The sequence below is a fragment of the Serpula lacrymans genome (genome assembly GCF_000218685.1).
Source record: "Serpula lacrymans var. lacrymans S7.9 unplaced genomic scaffold SERLAscaffold_5, whole genome shotgun sequence".
Taxonomy (NCBI): Eukaryota; Fungi; Basidiomycota; class Agaricomycetes; order Boletales; family Serpulaceae; genus Serpula; species Serpula lacrymans.
The window spans coordinates 2,062,221-2,083,309 of NW_006763294.1; the positions used below are offsets into that span (position 1 = coordinate 2,062,221).

General features: G+C 46.9%; 7 protein-coding genes across 7 annotated transcripts; 3 read left to right on the top strand and 4 right to left on the bottom strand.

Moving 5' to 3' along the window:
• Positions 1-599: 599 nt before the first annotated feature.
• SERLADRAFT_464040 (uncharacterized protein) lies at positions 600-1,956 on the bottom strand (the record flags this gene model as incomplete). Its single annotated transcript, XM_007316817.1, has 5 exons — positions 600-1,098; positions 1,180-1,328; positions 1,423-1,532; positions 1,638-1,680; positions 1,752-1,956. The coding sequence occupies 5 exons, from the start codon at positions 1,954-1,956 to the stop codon at positions 1,003-1,005; spliced, it is 603 nt and encodes a 200-aa protein (XP_007316879.1).
• Positions 1,957-2,148: 192 nt separating this feature from the next.
• SERLADRAFT_355394 (uncharacterized protein) lies at positions 2,149-5,118 on the bottom strand (the record flags this gene model as incomplete). The annotated part of the gene is made up of 7 exons (XM_007316818.1): positions 2,149-2,576; positions 2,635-2,747; positions 2,910-2,992; positions 3,182-3,447; positions 3,481-3,636; positions 3,820-4,010; positions 4,061-5,118. 7 exons carry the CDS (start codon positions 5,102-5,104, stop codon positions 2,360-2,362), a joined length of 2,070 nt encoding a protein of 689 aa, XP_007316880.1.
• A 2,221-nt stretch (positions 5,119-7,339) lies between these two features.
• Positions 7,340-8,349, top strand: SERLADRAFT_414631 (uncharacterized protein; the record flags this gene model as incomplete). Its single annotated transcript, XM_007316819.1, has 4 exons — positions 7,340-7,526; positions 7,599-7,716; positions 7,826-7,920; positions 8,045-8,349. 4 exons carry the CDS (start codon positions 7,351-7,353, stop codon positions 8,199-8,201), a joined length of 546 nt encoding a protein of 181 aa, XP_007316881.1.
• Positions 8,350-8,457: 108 nt separating this feature from the next.
• SERLADRAFT_385702 (uncharacterized protein) lies at positions 8,458-9,076 on the bottom strand (the record flags this gene model as incomplete). The annotated part of the gene is made up of 2 exons (XM_007316820.1): positions 8,458-8,482; positions 8,505-9,076. Coding segments are annotated over 2 exons (173 nt in total), but the record flags the coding sequence as incomplete, so codon positions are not given.
• Positions 9,077-9,506: 430 nt separating this feature from the next.
• SERLADRAFT_355396 (uncharacterized protein) lies at positions 9,507-15,584 on the top strand (the record flags this gene model as incomplete). Its single annotated transcript, XM_007316821.1, has 17 exons — positions 9,507-9,604; positions 9,660-9,784; positions 9,844-9,964; positions 10,015-10,534; positions 10,591-10,743; positions 10,915-11,054; positions 11,232-11,454; positions 11,513-11,762; positions 11,840-12,118; positions 12,181-12,324; positions 12,387-12,532; positions 12,585-12,701; positions 12,801-12,919; positions 12,973-13,658; positions 13,724-14,266; positions 14,328-15,168; positions 15,221-15,584. 17 exons carry the CDS (start codon positions 9,507-9,509, stop codon positions 15,471-15,473), a joined length of 4,758 nt encoding a protein of 1,585 aa, XP_007316883.1.
• Positions 15,585-15,846: 262 nt separating this feature from the next.
• On the top strand, positions 15,847-18,844 carry SERLADRAFT_368238 (uncharacterized protein; the record flags this gene model as incomplete). Its single annotated transcript, XM_007316822.1, has 16 exons — positions 15,847-15,978; positions 16,028-16,109; positions 16,163-16,296; positions 16,349-16,430; positions 16,480-16,609; positions 16,658-16,775; positions 16,827-16,973; positions 17,033-17,179; positions 17,228-17,326; positions 17,381-17,411; positions 17,463-17,761; positions 17,827-17,964; positions 18,022-18,323; positions 18,375-18,429; positions 18,492-18,621; positions 18,687-18,844. The coding sequence occupies 16 exons, from the start codon at positions 15,847-15,849 to the stop codon at positions 18,842-18,844; spliced, it is 2,184 nt and encodes a 727-aa protein (XP_007316884.1).
• Positions 18,845-20,342: 1,498 nt separating this feature from the next.
• On the bottom strand, positions 20,343-21,026 carry SERLADRAFT_385712 (uncharacterized protein; the record flags this gene model as incomplete). Its single annotated transcript, XM_007316823.1, has 1 exon — positions 20,343-21,026. The coding sequence occupies one exon, from the start codon at positions 20,609-20,611 to the stop codon at positions 20,408-20,410; it is 204 nt and encodes a 67-aa protein (XP_007316885.1).
• Between the last annotated feature and the right edge of the window lie 63 nt (positions 21,027-21,089).

Here is a 21,089-nt window from a genome sequence, read left to right on the forward strand (position 1 = left end):
CTCCTCAGCAAGTCCTCCTGTTGATTACCCTCAATTAACTTGGTCCTACCATAATGGAGTTTATCCACTCCTTCACTCACCCATTTTGCTTGTCTTATATGTGCACCAGAGTATCTAAACTTTGGTTGTAACAGTAGGGATACAAGCAGGAGCCAAAAACAATGTGTTGACAAGTCATTTTTTTGACCCCATTGCTGGCAATGTGATCAATCATTATGTGTTCTCTTGATAATGATGAGCTTTATCTAAGTCTATCTGTCTCTCAATAATGTTAAGTCTTGCCCAATAGCAACAAGTTTCTCCATGACTCTCCTCTTACCAACAGCATATAATGCAAGGAAAATAAGACTACCTAATATAATATGATATTAGTTAATGGAGGGATGGAGGGTCAGTTTCTAAGCTAGCCCCAACTAAGCAGTCTCGCTGGGCCTTGCAAGGTTTTGGCAAAAATTAGATGTTGGGACTAGGAATTTCAGACCAAAGACATCATGGCCACACGAAAGGACTGCAACCTCAGAAATTGAGTGGAACTCTACTTGATGCAGGTAAATTGACCATCCTGTGTATCATGATTAACGCCGCCATTGGGTGAGTAGAGAGTGCAATATGTAAATAAAATATTTGGAATTAGTACCGTGAATCAACGATGACAAGGACAGTCTAAGGTTTAAAGCAGATCCACATCAAATATTGTTATCCACCAGTGACCAGTGAGCACGCATGAACGCGATGCAGTGTGTTGAGCGTAGATGAGATGTAAGTTTGGAGGATTATTTTGATGGGGTGAAAATGGGAAAGGCTAGGATGGAGGCCATCATCGCCTACCGCTGGGACCTCACGCTTTCCAAAATGCCACATTCTCTATTTCCCTTATCTCCACCCCTTCATACTCCCCATTCCACCCATGCTCATTCGTCGTACCCCTTCCATCCCGAGCTGCACATCTTCACCTCTTCCACTCTGACGACCTTACCAGACGACCACCATTCACAATCTGCACTAATGATGCGTAGGTTTCTTCCCATCGACGAACATATTGCGTGTCGCACTGGGCAACTGAACCTCCATACCGTCTAGCTCTGGTGTCAATTGAACCTGTGGATTTGTTAACGAAAACAGATGTATCCAGTCATTATTCCAAGTCAATATAGATACTGCGAAACCAAAATAACTAACCTGACAGCCCAAACGTGAGAACTCTCCTAAACCAAACGCCATGTCGAGCATATCGTTCTCATCGTCCGATGGCTCTGGGAGGAGGGGGTAGTGCTGAGGAGTGACATAGACGTGACATGTAGAGCATGCGAGAGAAGCTTCACAGGCACCTTTTATTGGAATGGTCATAAGTAAGGGGGAACTACTTTGATACTCGACGACCGCGAGATGGGCGGTGGGTAAAATTAGTGGGAAGAGACTCACCCTCGAGATCGATATCATGTTCATGCGCTAACGACAGTATGTCATCTCCTTCATTGCCCTCGATTGTTTTTATGAGTGCGCCTTTGGAGTCTTTGAAGTGGACGGTTATGCTGTGAATAGTGTTTATGCATGATTAAAGTTTATGGTTTGAAAGGGGATGAAATGTCGAGAATGAGATAGATAAACAAGGCAAGGCAATGATAAAGCGGACGTACCCAGTCCCAGGTGCAGGTCGCGTTAACGAGCCATGACGCTGTACTTTAAAAGTAGGGATCAGCTTGTATCAACAGTAGCTTTGAATGGGTTGACGAAAGAGTGTGGAAACATACCAGAAGAGCTGTGTATCCCTCTTGTTCTTGTCATCAAGGTTGCGGTCATATCCCAGCTTTTATTGCTCATAGACGGAGCCTGAGGAAGACGGGAGCATGTTATCCGCTGTTGTAGGGAGGCAAAGGTGCGTAGTGGTGCTTTTGATAGGAAGGTAGTGCGAGAGAGTACGCGGAGTGGAAGGGCAGTGGTGAGATATGGTGGCATGAGTGGTCTTGTATAGACAGTCAAAAAGTTTCGTTCTTTCTTAGCAAACGTCTGAGGTCAGCATTTTCGGATTTACGCTTCCGATGTGACTAATCTAGGTGACTGCCGAGCGTGACGTGTCAGGCAATAAACCCGCACGCTCTCAAAATATTTCTTTAGGGGCTACTCAAAGTGTTTGTTTTGACTCAAAATATGCAGTAGCTCTACAGAGCCATTATTATTTTACCTGTCACCCCAGTGAGAGCTGGATAATGAGCCAACACAATAGACTGATTCTGACCAAAACCAAAAGCCATCTCGTGTAAGATGTGAAGGCAATAAGTCGTGTTTGCATTTAGTACATGAGTTCAAAGTCATCCAGCTTGCCTTTGAAATTGAACTCCCGGAACTTAAAAAGGTGCTGCTAAGCCTTGACGCGTATCATACCCGCCATTAGATCGAAACTATTCCCGTCGGGCTGGAGGTCGATATATCTCCCTCCTTCTGACTCCCCTCCTCCAGAACCTAGACCAAACCCTACCCGCTCCGGAATGGTCCTTAGAAGCCCGTGATCAGGAGTGATTCCAACAATACGGACAATCGTAGGCGGAGTAGTTGTCGTCAGTGTGACAATTTGGTCGCTATTCAGTGATTATTTAGCTTTCAAGTCGAAAGGCAACATCCCATTAGAAGACTCACGAATGCATCCACCTCTTCAAGTAAAGTTCCATAAACGGATCGAACGAGCCTCCATTATTCAAAAAGTCGGTCCACATCACGTCGAAAGTAGCAATGATCGAGGCGGCTGTGTGCTCGATGGTAAGTTTTGTTTGGGCTGCTTTGGTATGTGAAGAAGGCTCTGCAGATGCATCTGGAGAGGGGCACAAGGATGGTTCTGATGTGGACGTATTCTTTGGCGTAGACCTAGGCGCATGTCCAGAATCGAATGTATGTAATACGTCATCAACCTCAACCACCTTGTCTGGCCTTAAATCGGGTGGTAACAGCTGTGCAATGGAGGCAAGGGGAGGAAGGGAAAGAACATTCAGGCCAATCCCTGTGAGAATTAATGATTAGATCTATGCTGGTGGGTGGGAAGAGACTCAAATGGTTAGTGTAGACGTAGATGAAATGTCGACATAATTGTAATGGCACACAAAGCGGACAATAAAAGGAAGAAAGAGTAAGAAGAGAATACACGTTGTACATGCAGCCAACGAGAACCTAGCCATTGAGGATGACTCACCGACAACAATATCTACTTTCCCACCTCCGAAACTTGAATTCACAAGAACGCCCCCAATCTTCTTCCTCTCCACTCCTTTCTCGGTATCGAGTTCGACATAAATATCATTTGGCCACTTTATTTTCACCTTATCCGCCAGTCCACTGGATAAACGAGCACTGGAGGCAGTACTACTGGTCCCGCTTCCTAGCGCCTTAAAGACCGCACGAACGCCCTCAACGACGGCAAGCGCCGCCAGGTATTGAACAAATACCAAACGATTAGCACTCGTTATGCCTTGAGCACCGCTGCGGTCCCACCCAAACTGAGGGCCCAAGGCAGCCCGCAAAGAAAAGCTCATCATCAGACAGCCCCCAGGAGATACCCATTCGTTTTTACCACGACCTCTCCCCTGAAGCTGATAGGAGGCAATGGAAAGGAGAGGGACAGGGTGCCCGGAGAGAAAGCGAGGGTTTCTGATCAGAGTGAAAGTAACGTGACAGTATGTCGATGGGGTGCAGTTTAATTTTGATGAAGATTGCGTTGTGTAGCACGAGACGGAAGATGAGCGCGAGAAAGGTAAAAACAAAGTCAGCTCAAAATGTCAAGCACCTGGAGCTACACCAGGGATAAAGGGAAATGGAAAAAAATGAACTCACTTGTCGAACATCGTCTGCGTACTCGTAACGAGGGGACCATAGAGGAGCAGGTCACCCAAGCTCCAGCCGTTGTCAGGAGTATTATCATCGAGAGCATTTACTTCCACCCTTGCGTCCTGTAGTGCCTCAAAGAAGACACTAGAATCGAAGAGAGGGGTGTAACTGGAAGGGGGGAGAGAAAGGATGATGTGCTTTGCGGTTGTGTCTGCTGTCTTGTTGTCTGAAGAAGCGGTAGAAGAACCTTAGTTCGAAGGGGGGCTGAGGTGAACATCAGCCATATTTTCTCACCTTTTTCAGCCATGTGGAAGTAGAACGTATCATCCGTGTCTTCTAACACCTGCGGGGATTTACCTGTAGTAGAGTGAGACGCAGGGAAAAGTGCTCTGATGAAATCTTGGACTATTTCAGGTTCCTTCGGACGCGAGAAAAGAAACTGGGGAAGAGGGTGTGATAACGTGGGTTTTGAAGTTATCGTTGCTGGTTTGGATGCATTGGAAGGATGCACGTCTGAAGCGGGGACGAGTATTCCGAGGGATTGGAGAGCATGAGTAAGAGCAGGAAGTAACGGACGAATCTGCTCTTGAGCTTGAGATCCGTTGGACGGGACAGAAGACACAAAAGCAGCATCCGGCGACGTTATAGTAGAAGGTAAATCAACTCTTTCAGCCCAAAATGCAGCTTTTCCGCTTCCAATACTCATTTGAAGGCCAGCGATCGCGTTTGATGGCTCGAAACGTGCAAGGACAGTGAGATTGGACATATTCTCGAGGTTTGTGACCTCCGATTCAAATTCGGATTCGCTGTTAGGCTGTGGAGAGGAAGAATGCACAGGGAGTGCAAGCGTAGTTCCCGATTCAAGGATGTGAACATGAGTTGAAGGCGTCTCAGTTGAAGGAGAGAACGAACGAGGGTAGACAGTATTACCCGACTTTTTGTCGTGCAGCCTAAATTGCTTGCCGTCTCTCAGCATACTCAGATCAGATCCAAATCCAGGTGCTGATCCACTCTTTCCTACATCATACCCTAATCCGAGCACAGATCCTCCAGATTCCACATACTTTTCCACCACTCCCGCTGCATTTCCTGTCAGCGAGGTTGCCTCTTGGTGTCTAGTCGGGGAGGCTGTAAGTACGAAGAGCGCGCAGGATGGCTGCCAGGGTTGCGTGAGCAAGGAGTCAGTCGAGATTGGCTGAACGGTGTAATGCGGAACAAGAATACGTTTGAGCGTTGTGATAGTCTGGTGGATTTCAGGCGATTGGACGTCGGCGTATACTAACACATTCATAGCTGTTCTAGCGCAAACAGGTCATGGTGGAATCATGATATCGATATCCCATTCAGTCACGCGTCGATAACACGTGACGTAACACCAATACCGTGACAGCAAGTGCTTGAATGAAAAGACTCTTCTGCTCTAAGAGACTAAAACGACACGAGTCCGCATTCTATAGCAAGCGCTCGATAATGAAAATTCCTCGTTATTTGATAGCGGAAAGTTACGTATAGTGGAATAAGTACTCATCATCAGAGACACCAGTTATGTGGGCCTAGGTTCTTCTGGTATAACATGGAATTCTGCGCATACGGAAAAATGGTCGCTACCACATATTCCAACTTGCGGAAGACCCAGTCGTATATCCTCTGTGCGATGTGGCTTGGTATATCCCGTCAAAACTACTCGTGAGCGAGCAGGTTCTAACACAAAAATATAATCTGCGTGACACCGCTAACAGTTAGATCTTTCCATCAAACATTTGACTTCACGATACCTAGAACGGTTTTCCAATAATGAGTGTAACAAGTCCACATGGGTTCATGGGCTCCAAGCTTTGATGGCGGTAGGGAACACCTGTCTCCAAACGTCTCTATTTCAACGCCACTTTCCCGCAGTGCCTTTTGACCCTCGTCATATGCACTTCGTAGATGAGCGCCTGTTGAGAATAGCTCTACTAGCTCAGGTGTGGAGAGTAAACCATCAGCGGGTCTTGCAGGTCTTGCTTTCGTGATAATCTTATCAGGATCTGTTTCGCCGCCTTCGGCTTCCGTCTCAGTATTCTTGACGGTCGATACAGTTGGGTCAATGGAGACATGTACTACCCGCGATGAATTTAGACATCGCTCTTGATCCTGAGTAAGAGCATCCCCTACTAATAATGGATACGCAGGATCGCCAGGGGCAAAGTTGAAGTCTAAGAAGGTGAGAGGGACTATTAGATAAGAAAGCTTTATAGAATACAAGCTTTATATTTACCACCAGCGATGAAGCATGGCCATTCTCGAAGGTCGTATTCTCTCTGAAACTTGAGGGTTTCCCTTACTAGAATTCCGACTTGTCTGGAAAATGATTAGTTACATATAAGAAATCACGACTTTTAATCACCTTGTGCGTTCGTAGTGATAACTAAATTTGAATCTAGTGTCAGCTTATCTGCGAAAAGAAGACGCGCTCGACTTACGAGGGATGCCAAAACAAATGCGTTGTTGCGATTATAACGCCATCGCCTTTTAAATGTTTAAGAGCAACCAAAGATCCTATGTTCCTTGTTTTAAAGCTACATCCGACACGCGCCTTCTCATCGTCAATGTCATGCCGCACTTCTTGCTCGTCGTAGTAAACCACTTTATCGCCTACTTTCGTGTACTTGTCTTTTGCATAGGCAATAAGACAACCATGCTTCTTCCCAGGTCCAGCCACGAATGTGTGAGAATATCCAGCTTCGTTCAGTACGGGCAGCAGCTTCTCCAGGCGGTCAACCTCCTGTAAAATCACGAACAATTAAGATCGCGCGATGGATGAAATCGATCAAGAGAGTAACTTTCCTGAAGACATAGGATATCGGCTCCATGAGACAGAATTTCATGATGAATCATAGGCTCCCTTGACCCGGCTCTGAGAGCTTGAGAACTGGTAGGAAAGCTTTCGCGACCTATCGTGAGCAAAATCAGTGAATTACTGACACAATCGCATAACAATATAACTTACGAATGAGAGTTTGCGCGAGTAGCTGTGTAATATGCAATCAATGACGCGAACGTCGACTCGGAAGAGCAGTTGGGATGATAGAAAATGCACGGACGTTAAAGGTCATGATCTTCACTGGGAAAGCAGCCTCATCTTTCCTTGGGCTTTGATGCAAGAGTAATGGTGCCCATTCTCGTAAAAGTATAGGCGCTTTCGGTGGAGTAGACGGGGCTTGTACTTCAAGCTGTTTTTGTTTTTTCAGCTTTCTTTGCTCGGCCAGTTCGATCTGTTCAGGCGTAAGGTGGGCACGTTTGCTGGCCATCATGTGGTGCCAGAATGACCTAGAGGGACTCAGTGGTCCTAAGTGTCTTACTCTCGATGCAAAGGAATATATAAGTACAACTTGAAGTAGCGTCAAGGTCACCGTCAGCCTGAGGAATATGCAAGTCACGTCAAATTCATACAAACTTGGACAAACTGGCGAATCGACATCGCGGAAAGGCCGGGCCGTAAATCGAGCTTCAAGTCTAGAGGGATTTTCAGTCTGCGAATACTGTTGAGCTGCCGCTATGTTATCCCGCACTCTTGCTCGTCGACTCGTCCGTCAATCACTTCGGTCCTCGCCATCCTCCAACATCATATCGAGGAGAACGTTCAAAAATGTATCATCCATGTTCTCGAGCTCAGTCAGCACTCGTTTGCTTACACGGGCGATGAGCACCCCCGCGCCTCAGCTAAATGTCAGGTTCGGTTTCTTGCCGTCCTTCTCTAGCACTCCGATGTGAGGAAAACTGACCCTGCGTTCTGTCTTTCTTAGCGAGCTTACAGTGGAAAACTATCACAAGCTGTCAGATGCTACAATGGCCACGCTACTTGAACGGCTGGAGGACTTGCTAGATGAAACTGGTAATGCCGCCTATGAAGTTGATTATCATGTGAGTCTCTCGGCTTCCTTACTTGCATTTCTGTGTTACATTATCAGGCAATTCTACAACTTGGTTTTTATGAGAAATCGAGTCAGCAAAGCTGATTAGCATATCTCAGAGCGGTGTACTGACTCTCATTCTCGGGAATAATGGGACATATGTCATTAACAAGCAACCACCTAACAAGCAAATATGGCTTTCTTCACCACTAAGGTGAGTATTTTCTGGTATATCAAATGTTAATTTTGCTGATGGTATCTTTCGTTCCAACTCACAACCTCACATTCGACTTCACCCCCCTATCCGTTTGCCAACTTCACCATGATCCTGGTTGTAGTGGCCCGAAGCGGTATGACTATTTCCCTGAATCTGACGACTGGCGCTACTCGCGCGATGGGCGTAGTTTAGAAGACTTGCTCCACGACGAACTAGGAAACGTGTTTCAGAAGAAACTCAACCTAGGTTTGGAAAATGTGTCGACCCAAGTGGAGTAGTTGGGCTTTATGTAGATGCTTACCTATGAGCGCGTTGAACAGCGCGTGCCCCTTTTTTAACCAGTGCTTTCTGCAGTTTCCTGTAGTGGAATATTTCTGTTGGGTGATTGAAATCTACTAAATTTATGCATGGTTACCTTTATCCACCCGAAAGTATGATAGCTAGTAAGGACTATTCATTTATCACCGTGTTCAACTTAAAATATATCCAAAGCTAAAGACAAGATTTCATATTTAAAATACAAACTTGATCGTTGTTTCAATACCTCACGGCGGCAACAGTCGGCAACGACAAGAGAATCCACGATGTAAGCCTCGCAGGGTGACGAGAATAGGGACAGTTCCACCAAGCGCTTGATTGCGTCCGCCTTGTTCAAGATAGAATAGTGCCAGTTGACGTCGAATACAGGGTATTATTCCATCTAAAGACGGCGCTAAAATGGCCCAAACATCAGGTAACATGCAAGTAGAAAAGAAATGTGATCGAGTATGAGATATGCTGATGCCCCCTCGACATACGCTTTCCATTTGAGCCACCAAAGCGGTAGTCGATGCAATTTGCCTTGACTGAGGCCTAAGCGATACAGTTTCCGATTGTTCCATAACTGTGGGTGTATCCTCGTGTGCAATGAATACCACCACTGTCGTGCACCGAACTTGGCGAAGTTCGGAAAGTGTAAGGTTATCGAATGCTTTGAGGATAATAATTCATATTTGTGATTCTTGCCAGCCGGGGGGAAAGACTGAGAAAACCCTTGCATGTCAGTGCTGCACGACTCCAGTTGTTGCAGGTTTAGCGATGATAACACATTCAGGTATATGTCATTGTGCAGCTCGAGCCTTGTCAAATTAGCGTTTCCTCCCCTGGTTCATGTCCAACATCGACGAAATACAGCAGAAAGTCAACGACAGGGAGGCTGGTGGTCAAGAAGAAAGCCTTGGGCGGGCACATGGCCAAAGCAACGGCAGGCAAAGCCCGATTAGGAAATGCATGCCGAGTGCTGTTTATGCAGCTTGAGTGGTCATCGCTGTGGACGCTCTTGAATAGGACGTGTTGGTTATCTCAGTTCTACGTCTAGCTCTTGCCATTGCCTTCTTCTCCAGCTGTTTCTGTGCTGCATCCACTGATGAGCTCAACCTAACCGATTGACCTGTTCAACACACGCGTCGTCCACTTCCACACATATTCCAACGCATTCAAGTTCTCAAGCTCTCATTCACCCTTCAACCTTCACTCTCCTTACCTCCTGCCATTCTGTGTCATTTCGCATCAGCTATTCGTCTTCATAATTTCAGCCACAAGCAATGGGTAACGCTCAGTCGACGAGTACCCTGACCCGTACGACCGGTGCACTAGATTCATTCGTCGCAGAACTCGGAGGAGATGTTGTATATGACAAGAGGTGTGTTACACTGCAATACATTTCTTCGTACTCGCGTAACATAGCGCAATATCAGTCTTGGACAGACGAGATTCCTCAAAACCGTGAAGTGTCGCCACCGCAGCGGCTACCTGGTCATCAAAATATTCATAAAGCCTGACCCTGGTATCACTTTGAGAAGCTATCATCGTCGGTTAAAGAGTGCGCTATTACTTCTCGTTCGTTCCACTCATAACTGGCACTCATATCACCTTGTCTAGTGGAAAGAGAATCTCTATCTGATATCGCGAACGTATACAACTATCAGTCATTTGTGGAAACCGATAAGGCGGGGTATATTATACGTCAGTGGATTGCCAGTAACCTTTATGATCGCATAAGGTCTGTGATTTTTGTTGTCGTGTTTACTGGCCAATAACGGGCTTTCGCAGTACTCGCCCCTTTCTCAGTGCAATTGAAAAGAAATGGATTGCCTTTCAATTGCTGAATGCGCTACGTGACGCTCGAAATCGAAAAGTCGCACACGGAGACATTAAATCCACCAATATTTTGGTGACTTCATGGAATTGGGTATACCTGACGGACTTCGCAGCGCAGTACAAGCCAACTTTCCTGCCTTTGGACGACCCTGCCGATTTTTCGTTCTTCTTCGATACTAGTGGACGTCGCACGTGCTATGTTGCCCCAGAGCGGTTTTATACAGCGACAAGCAACCCAGAGGTGAGTGCGAAGAAGAACAAGCTTGCTGGTGCTGCAGAGGAAGGTGTTGAAGGGAGCAGAAGAGACGGACGGGTCACCGAGTCGATGGATTGTTTCAGTGCAGGATGTGTGATTGCCGAACTTTTCCTAGAAGGCGCACCACTTTTCTCCTTGAGCCAGTTGTTTAAATACAGAGAAGGCGAGTACAACGTAGATGGGCCCCTGAGTGCAATCGACGACGACGGTATACGTGTTAGTACTATGCATTTATTGAATGGCACCGCAAACAAACTCATATATGGCTGTAGAGCATAATCAAGCAGATGATCGCCCTCGACCCCACAACCCGCCCAACATTCGATACCCTTCTACACACATCGCGAGGATCTGTGTTCCCAGAATGTTTTTACTCCTTCTTGCACAATTACGTCTCGTCAATTAACGATCTCCCGACTCGAGCTGTTTTCCCATTTTCTGCAGCTCATTCCAACCAGACTATATCAGCACCACCGGGTACTGCGGCATCGCCAGGTACCATGAGTCCTTCACCATCGATCCAATCTCATTCAACTCTACAACCTGGTGGCTCAGCTTTCAAAACCAATACCGCAACAGGATCAGGTGGATCGAAGGAAACTACTAGCGACGCGCTTCCAAGCGACTCTGATAATCGACTGGAGAGGATTTGGGAGGATTACGAGGGCGTAGAACCGTATCTCCTTCCTGATACAGCAGAGCAAACCGTAATGGACGTTAAACTAGAGTATGGACTGTCAGGAGGTTTCTCCAAACCTATCCAGGTAAGACATCATCATCATCGATGGGTACATTGTATATTCAATGTTTATGTTGTTATTTGACTTTTGAAGGACCTCTTCCCGGTGGAACTGTATATACCAAATCGCGAGTCAACTTTGCGCGGTGCTTTAAAAGGACCTCGAGCAGCCAGCGAAGATGGTCCTGCACTTATAATCCTCTCGCTCGTCAGCGCAAATATTCGCAATTGTGCGCTCCCCAGCTCGCGTCTACGAGCACTGGATCTATTCCTTGCCTTAGCCTGTCACCTCACGGACGAGGCGAAGCTGGACAGGATGGTGCCCTATATCGTGGATCTCTTACACGACGAGGCAGCCATCGTTCGTTCTGCAGCTTTGCGCACTTTAATGCAAGTGGTATGTCTATGTGCTCTTGTAGCTGTGATTCTTGACGAAAAACTATTGTGTGGTTTAGTTAATGCTGGTGACTGTCATCACTCCTTCCAATGTCTCTATTTTTCCGGAATACATCATTCCAAATATGAAATACCTCGTACAAGACCCAGAAGTATCTGTTCGTTGTATATATGCTCAGTGCATAGTTCAGCTAGCCGACACTGCAGTACGATATCTGGAAATGGGCCAAGCACTGAAAGCTCACGGAGCCTACAAAATGGCACCAAGTTCAGATAAACAAGAGTATGATGATGGTCATTTTGAAGTCAGTGATGGACTCCCCCTTTGTTATCCAGGAGACACTCATATGTTTACTCAAAGGTATCCTATGATGTCAGTCTTCAAGACCTTCAGACATCTATACAAGAGCAACTCTCTGCCTTACTCATGGATCCTTCGAGTATTGTCAAGCGCGCAATTTTGCACAATATATCGTCATTATGCATTTTCCTTGGGCGACAGAAGACCAACGACGTACTCCTTAGCCATATGATTACATACTTGAACGACCGTGACTGGCTTTTACGATGTGCATTTTTTGAGAGCATCGTGGATGTGGCGGCTTGTGCAGGTGGGCGCAGTTTGGATGAATACATCTTGCCGCTGATGATACAGGCACTTTCTGGTACGTGAGCTAGCATCGTATACTTGATCGTCTCTAGATGCTTTATCTGACGGTTAATCCAGATGTGGAGGAAACTGTTGTTGCAAGGGTACTTGCTGCACTAACGAGTCTTTGCGAGCTTGAGCTGTTTCATAAAATGAGGATATGGGAGTTGATGAGCGCGACGCTCGGTTTTTTCTATCATCCGAATGTATGGATACGTCAAGGTATGCATTGATGCGCCGAGAAATGTACGAAACGACCTAATGAATGCACTCCCCTTTCAAAGGTGCTGCCGCATTCATCGCTTCTGCTGCGAAATATCTGCCCACCAGCGACGTCTGGTGTATTCTGTACCCGTCCCTTAGGCATTTGCTGCGATCTGATATCAAGGTCATAGACGAACAAAGTCTTCTAACCAGTATGAAGTCACCAGTAAGCATAGTTTTCAAATTGATCATTCATGATCTCACTGGGGTATATGCAGCTTTCACGACAAGTTTTCGACGCCGCAGTGCAATGGGCAATGAAAGCAGAAAAAACCGGTTTTTGGAAAGGTCATCGTCGTACGGCATCTAAAGTTGAATCCCCTCGAGAAAGCATAGTTTCCATGCGAAAGAATGGGAGCGCCAGTATTGTCGGTAGGAATAGATCAGAAGAGTACGTAGAGCCTTTCATCCTGAAAGTAGTCGTTGCTCACAAGGTAATCAGAGATGAGGCTCAGCTTGCCAAACTACACAATCTGGGTATGACGACTTCTGAGGAAGCGAAATTATTGGCTTTGAGAGACTATATTCTCAAACTTGCTAATGCCACCTCGAGGTATGGACTCAGCTTTTGGTTAACCTCAATATCTATCTCATGGTTTCTTCTAGTTTTGCGTCCCGTTTGAGATCAGAGCCTGAAGCAGAAAAAAACCTCAGAACCATTGGAGACATAGAAATGCAGAAGTTGGCTGTAGTCCCCCAGACTGTATTTTTGAAGTCCCGAGCTTCTTTAGATGTGACTCCCCGTTCTTCTCGTATAGTCTCTGCATCCCGTCGGTCTACATTTGACCTACCTGGACGAATAGGCACCCCACGAATGAGTCGAGCTTCAAGTATAGACCATGGGAATAGTGGTGCTCCATTTGAAGATCTTCGCAGAAGGCTTGCCACTATCAACGGTTCCGCATCTTCTCTGAGTCACCCATCTCCTCGGGACCGACGAAGCCCACTGATGGCTGTTCAACCTATGCCGGCGCAGCCTGTGCATCTTACCGCAGCTGCTTTGTCTCTTGATCGACCAAATAGTCCGACTGAGTCGGTTGTCTCCACGACAAACTCCTCGACTATTCGTACAGCACATAGGTTACAAGTTGGGAGTACTGACGGACAAAAAGCTGCTCCTGCAATCGGATCATCTAATGCAAACGCCACTGGGCTGTTGGAAGCGCCTTCCAAATTTCGTTCTGATGGCTCTCCAGAAAGATCCGGAAGGTCTTCTCCCGTATCAGTGGCAGGTACAGCTCGAGGATCCAATAGGCCACGGGTACCCTCTTTGCTGCCCATCTCAACTTATGGTGTGTTTGCTTAATAATTATAATTCTTGTTCTGCGGGTTCATTTAATTAATGCTTTGGGTATAGATGGTCAGGAACCTGGCATCAGCAATTTACTTGAAAATCTTTATCTGGACAATAACCGCGAATTGCAGAACGACTTTGGCCCTAAAGTCCATGAGGGACCTACACGGCGCCGAAACGCAGCTCGTCACAGCTTTGCAGGACGGGACAATTCTAGCCGACGTGCAGAAGCAACGCTCATCGCTCATCTACACTCTCACTCAGACACCGTTACTGGACTGGCTGTCTCTCCAGATCACATATTCTTCGTGTCGTCCTCGGACGACAAGACCGTTAAAGTCTGGGACACGGCAAGGCTAGAGCGGAATGTGACAAGCAAGCCTAGACACACCTACGGCCAACATCATGCGCGAGTAAAGTGCGTTTGCATGCTAGAGAACGTTCACTGCTTTGCGAGTGCGGCGGATGATGGAAGCTTGCATGTTGTTCGTGTTCATGTGAATCAAAGCGGTGCGCTTCCAAAATACAGCAAGCTCCAAGTCATTCGAGAACATCGAGTTGATCATGCTGGCGAATATATTACATGCATGTCCCACTATAATTCGGGTAAGTTGACTGATTGCTGTATCGTACTCAACAGTAATCGCTAACGACATCCATTGTACAGATACATCTTCAAACTTGGTTTACGCTACCACTCATTCTGTTATCACCATCTTGGACTTACGAACGATGCGGATCTTGCAAACCATGCAAAATCCACGCCACCTAGGGCCTATTAGTTGTATGTGCATTGATAGGAAACGCTCTTGGATCATAGTTGGGACGTCGATGGGAACGTTGACTTTATGGGACCGCCGTTTTGGACTGCTATTGAAAAGTTGGCAAGTTGGCAAGAACCTATCCGGGAGGTCATCTCGCATACATCAATGTGTTGTTCATCCCACGAAGGGGCGGGGCCGGTGGATTATGGTTGCAGTGGAAACATCAAAAATGGCTTCTGAACAAACATCGACTACTCTGATAGAAGTTTGGGACATCGAAAAAACGGTTCTTGTCGAAAGCTACACGACTCGCACCACAAATTCTTCTTCTGATCCTCTTCAGGAGCCAAAAGAGCATCCGGGAGCTGACGCTGAGGAAAGTCCAGCAGCAGCCATAGCAGCCCTAGTTCGGTCACGGCAAGCAGGCACTTCAACGTACCCCAGCCTTTTAGCACGAAATCGTGGATCTTCACAGAGCATCCCCCGAGAAGATTCTTTGCCAGCGCCCTCGCTTGACATTCGTGCGGTCATTGTTGGTCTTGAATTTGGTGGCCATTCTACAGTTCATAGGCTGGAGATGGCTGATATGACCAACGAAACAAACTTATCGAATAGGTCCACTGGGCGCGGGTTCATGGTCAGCGGATCTGAAGATCGTAGGATAAGGCTGTGGGATCTGACAAAGCTGGAGCGAACGTCGGTGCTTGTTGGTCTAGACTCTGGGCATGATAGACCTTCCTATAGGTATGTTCACCAGCTCTCTTACAGTATGCTCTCTAACATTTGTTCCAATTAGCACAATTCGTGGATCGACTGGCTCTGCGGTGAATAACGTTGAGTCGTGGTTGCAATCTTCCGCCGCCGCCAGTCACAACAACCGTCCTCCGCAACGCATGTCGTTGATTACGCATAATCAACAGACTTTGCTCAAGTCTCACCAGGACATAATCACCGCTTTGGCATGTATTGACTCCCCTTTCCGTGGAGGTATCGTAAGTGGGGACCGTGCAGGAGTGATCAAGGTTTGGAGAGTGGGGACGGCGGACTGATTTATTTATTTTGTTTTAATGGATCTGAATGTTTGGATTACATATAGTGTTACCGCGTCATTGATTAGAGAAATGTATTATTTTTCGTCATATGAATGAACTGCCCAGGCTGAACAGTGTATAAACCACTGAGGATATGCTGGCGGAAGGGGGGATCGATACCGGGGGGTTGCGGTGGCGCCTGATAAGATCTCGTGATGTCCAAAATAGATGACTTGATTTTTTCGGACAGTGACTCGAACTTTCTTGGATGCAGAGGCTGTTGACTCGGGTGTGGCTATCTTCTGCCAGGTGCAATCGTTGTATATATCCTTTCCGTCAAACAAAAACACATCCTCTTAGTTTTGGCTACTCCCGTCATCTGACAACCACCATGACTACGCCAGTCGCGTCCACCTCAGAACCAGTTCAAATACCAGCTCTTGAAGCCCCCCATGCTACAGGTGGGAAGCAACAAAAGGAAAAGAAAGTTAAACAAGCAGCGGGATCAGCTTATCCATTGGAGGTGAAGGCGTTCATGAAATTTATATAAACCGGGCTCAGACTTTTAGTAGCTGCAACCCCCACCAGAATTCTTCGATCATCGTATCAAGATTTTTGAGAAGCTCAAAGCAGAATATGATGACTTTGTAAAAGGTGGGGTCCTTGACATCGAGGATGAGTGACCTCTGACCAGACATACATCATAGCTCAACCGAGACAGGAAATCGTCATCACGCTTCCAGATGGCTCTGAGCGAAAAGGTACGAGCTGGGAAACTAGCCCGATGGATGTTGCAAAGGAAGTTTCGAAGAGCTTGTCAGAGCGCATTGTGATCGCAAAAGTGTGTCTTGTTCAGATCGTTCCCATCCTAGCGAGCTAAAGCACAAGGATAGGTCGATGGCAACCTCTGGGACCTGGAGCGGCCCTTGGAGGCTGCTTGCAAACTTGAACTCTTGGACTTTGAACACCCAGAAGGTAAATATATAATATATTTGGCTGGAATAAACTAACCTCGTTCATTTAGGCAAGCGAGTATTCTGGCATTCATCTGCACACGTTCTTGGTGAGGCTGCCGAGCGGCACTATGGTTGCCATCTATGCATCGGTCCCCCTGTTGAAGAGGGTTTCTTCTACGAGATGGCTTTGGAGGACAGGTACTGAAATATAACTTTACCCATCGCGTTTTACTAACGTTCCTGCAGAGCAGTCAGCATGACGGACTACCCCGCATTAGAAAAGCTGTCGGAAAGCGCGGTCAAGGAAAAGCAAAAGTTCGAACGTCTTGTTGTCCCCAAAGAAACATTGCTGGAAATGTTTGGCGTAAGTTGTATATCCGCTCTTGCTATCTGCGTTACTGAAATGTTCTGTTAGTACAATAAATACAAGAAACATATCATCGAGTCCAAGATTCCTGACGGAACGTCCACTACAGTGTATCGATGTGGTCCGATGGTTGATCTTTGTGTTGGGCCCCACATTCCCCATACCGGCAAGATTAAAGCATTCATGGTCACAAAGGTAAACAACAGCGAATCACGTTACATCAACAGCTATTCTCACAGCTTTATTGGTTTTAGAACTCAGCTTCTTATTTCCTTGGTGATCCTAATAATGATTCTCTTCAAAGGATTTATGGAATCTCGTTCCCTGATAAGAAACAGTTGACGGAGTACAAGGCGTTTCTGGCCGAAGCTGCCAGGCGTGATCATCGAAAGATCGCGAAGGTTGTACTCTTAACAAAGTCACCATCCTTCTTCTAATGCTAATTTCAGGAGCAAGAGCTATTCTTCTTCAATGATCTCAGTCCAGGTAGTTGTTTCTTCCTGCCGCACGGCACGCGTATTTACAATACACTCTTGGAGATGTTAAGAGTAAGTCATATCAGTTTCCCTGCGTAGAATGATAACGTTCAATAGTACTCTTAGTCTGAGTATTACAAACGGGGCTATCAAGAAGGTGAGCTGCATGCGCTAATGTTCACATAGATTCGCCACTGACATCGCATAGTGATATCTCCAAATATGTACAACAGCAAGCTGTGGGAGACATCGGGTCACTCGCAGAACTATCAGGATGGCATGTTCACCCTTGATGTAGAGAAAGAGAAATGGGCGTTGAAACCCATGAACTGTCCCGGCCACTGCCTCATATTTGACTCCAGGGATCGCAGCTACAAAGAACTCCCAATTCGCATGGCAGAATTCGGAATCATTCATCGGAACGAGGCATCAGGAGCCTTGACAGGTCTGACTCGAGTTCGGCGCTTTGTGCAGGATGATACCCATGTGTTCTGCATGCCTTCCCAGGTATATTATCGCTCACCCCCCTATCAAATATATATATTCGTGCTAATTTAAACGCTGACTCATAGATTGAAGAGGAAATTAGTGCCTTGTTTGATTTTATGCAGCATGTGTACGGTCTCTTTGGCTTCGATTTCCAACTGGAGCTCTCCACGCGTCCTGACAACTATCTCGGCGCGCTTGAGACTTGGAATGTTGCGGAGGAGGTACGTTGACATCATTTTCGCGGTCATACGTACACTAAACTAAGGTATCTTTTACAGCAACTTAAGGTAGCCCTTGATAAGCAATATCCTGGAAAGTGGGAGATCAATCCCGGTGACGGGGCATTCTATGGCCCGAAAATTGATATTACCATTCGTGATGCTCTACGACGCTCATTCCAGTGTGCAACGATCCAGCTCGATTTCCAGCTTCCAGAACGGTTCAACTTGAAATATCGTTCGGCTGAAGACGCTACGTCGAGCGATAGAGCTCTATCAAGGCCCGTGATCATTCATCGTGCGATTCTGGGAAGTCTGGAACGTTTCATCGCAATTATCACTGAACATTTTGCCGGGAAATGGTACGATATCTATTATTTGAGTCGATGACCGGTCTGATCCTCGTCGCATAGGCCCTTCTGGCTATCCCCCCGCCAAGTCCTTGTTGTTCCGGTCGCAGCTCCCTACGTGAGTCACCCTAAATTTTAATGTTCTCATCACTACAAGTTGACATCTTGGCATCTTTGCAGAGAGCATACGCGCAAGAAGTCACGGACTACCTTTCTTCTTTGGGAATTTACGTTGACGTTGACAATGGTGAAAATACCCTCCCCAAGAAGGTCCGTAACGGAGAAATCGCTCAATACAATTTCATTCTCGGTACGTAATGGCGATGCATTCCTGTTCAGCATATTGACATGAATGGTTCCTTTTACCAAATTTAGTTGTTGGTCAAGAGGAACTGGACGGAAGATCCGTGAACGTTAGGAACAGAGATGACGTCGGAACCAAGGCCAAGACGGATATGATACCATTGGAAGAGATTGGGAAGAAATTAGCTGCTCTCAAAGCGTCAAAGAGTTTGACAAATAAACTTGTATGAACGGCGATGTGTATGTAATAGTCTAGATACGGATGTTTTCGACGTAGTCTTGGTTTTTTGAGCCTGGCCTTGTGGCATTGCACTGTTCTGACCCCCTTGGTACGTTCTAGACATAGATACGCTAGACATTAATACCGGCCATGAATTGATTGCGCTGTGTTCGGAATCTGCATCAGCGAACACCATCGGCTGTGAATCCACATACCAGTTGTTGGATGGTTTCTCTCTCGCTTGGCGGCAATCCGTTAATCTGTTCAGGAGTCAGACTTAATACTTGCATGAGCATTTGCTGTGCCGCGAAAATATTTTTTCAGTATGGGATACGAAGAGATCGGATAGAAAATGTCCCTACCCTCTGAGCTGGGTCAATGTTTAGGTCTGGTACGGGTTGAGAGGGCTGTGGGGCCGCTGGAGCCGGGGGAGGAGGGGGTCTGTAATATGATGGCTGTTGAGGAACGTGCTGCGGGGGCTGTTGCTGGTACATGCTTGAGGGTCCTTGCGCAGGGGGAGCAGACATGGAAGGTGGCGGCATGACTGGCTGTGGTTGATGCATGGGTGGCATTTGCTGATAAGGATTCGAGGGTGGAGGGTGTGGTTGTGACTGAGGCTGAGGAGGCGCCGGAGCGGAGCTACTAGATGTTGCTGCGAGCATGCGCTGCCAAAAGCAGATCGTTCTTCGGATTTTACACGCAAGGTTCGGGGGGCCATGGACTTACCTGCAAGATGGCTGGGTCGACGATCTTGTTCAGTAGCAGTGCTTGGAACAACGCGTAAGCTAACTGCGGATGGGCTATTAACAGTGTCCGCGCTTGCTCAGGGTGAGTTATGACGAAAGCCTGTACAGGAATAGGAATAATGCCTTGAGGTTGCCGTCCGACGAGCCAAACCGAAAACCATTGCACACCTTCATTTGGGCTAAGACTTCCATCAGCTGACTTGGATTCATAGTTGCGAGTGTTTGACTGGTTGTATCTAATGCAGTTGTTCCCATCGGAACGGGAACACCAGGTGGTAGATTCCCAAGGAAGGCATTTGGATCCTGACTCTTGGGATGACTCCTATGGTCGTCACGCTCGCGGTCACGCCAATGTGGCCTACCTTCCCCACCATCAACTAGTTCGCCCCGGACGGTCGTCTTGCCCTCTAAAAAGGGATCCGAGTCAGCGAGATCGATCCTCAAGGGGCGACCTCCGACATCTACGTTGTTGAGGTTTCGCACAGCAGAAGCCGCAGTGTCGTGATCTTGATGATACATGGTTTGCAGATATGGGAGCAGAGCACACGACAAGCACGTTGACGATATATGTTTTTTTTTAGATTTCGAAACACGGGCACACGCATATTTTTGAGGGTGGTTGCGGTGATGTTACGGCGAAGAGTTGGATTGAGTCAGACGGAATCAAGATTGTCAAGTGAAAAAAATAAATTGGATGTACCCGCAAATTCACAGAAACCATAACCCCTAGGTTTTCCTGTGTCTCTATCAAAAACAAGCCTAAGCAGGGAGAGGTATAAATAAATAAAGAAGGAAAAGCGTGAGGAAAGGGACTAAGCACCTAAAGCCTATGACTTGGCCAACTGATTTGAAGACGTCGATAAGTTGTTCCTGGGGGGGCGATGTTGATGAGCGGTGCAGGCGATGATGAACAGACGGACGACATACCTCTCCCATGTTGTAGGGAACATTCCCGACTGAATGAAAGACGTTAGATTAGTCTCCAAGGGGATGGTGAAAGAGAAGAAGATACCAAACACGACTTTGCTCATTGCGATGGTATAGCTGAACGCGGCGATAGGTAAAGTAACACAGGGTGATACCACAGGAATACGAATAATACGGCGAGCGAGTGGTGCTAGACTAGAGAACAGCTCAAGGAAAGTACAAGACTGCGACTGGGCTGTAGTGGTGACAAGTGACGTCGCGCGGGGAAGTGCAGTGCAGTCACAGCCACGTCACAGTATGTCACAGTGCCACTAGTCTCTCTTTTTGTCCTTCCCCACCATCAACTCACAATCTCTACAGCCATCGTCATACACGTCTCCCTTGACATTCCGCAGACTTCAGACGCACTCGAGTCGCTATTACTGGAATCTGTGCACATCCACGTTCATGCGAAGCCTTTTTTCTCGCTGAATAAGGCTACCCACGATGCCCCACTGTCTGCGAGGAACTCGTGTCCGTGCGGTTCGAGGTTCGATGTTCAATGCACAGCTCTCCAAGAATGTTATTCATCATCCGAATCAT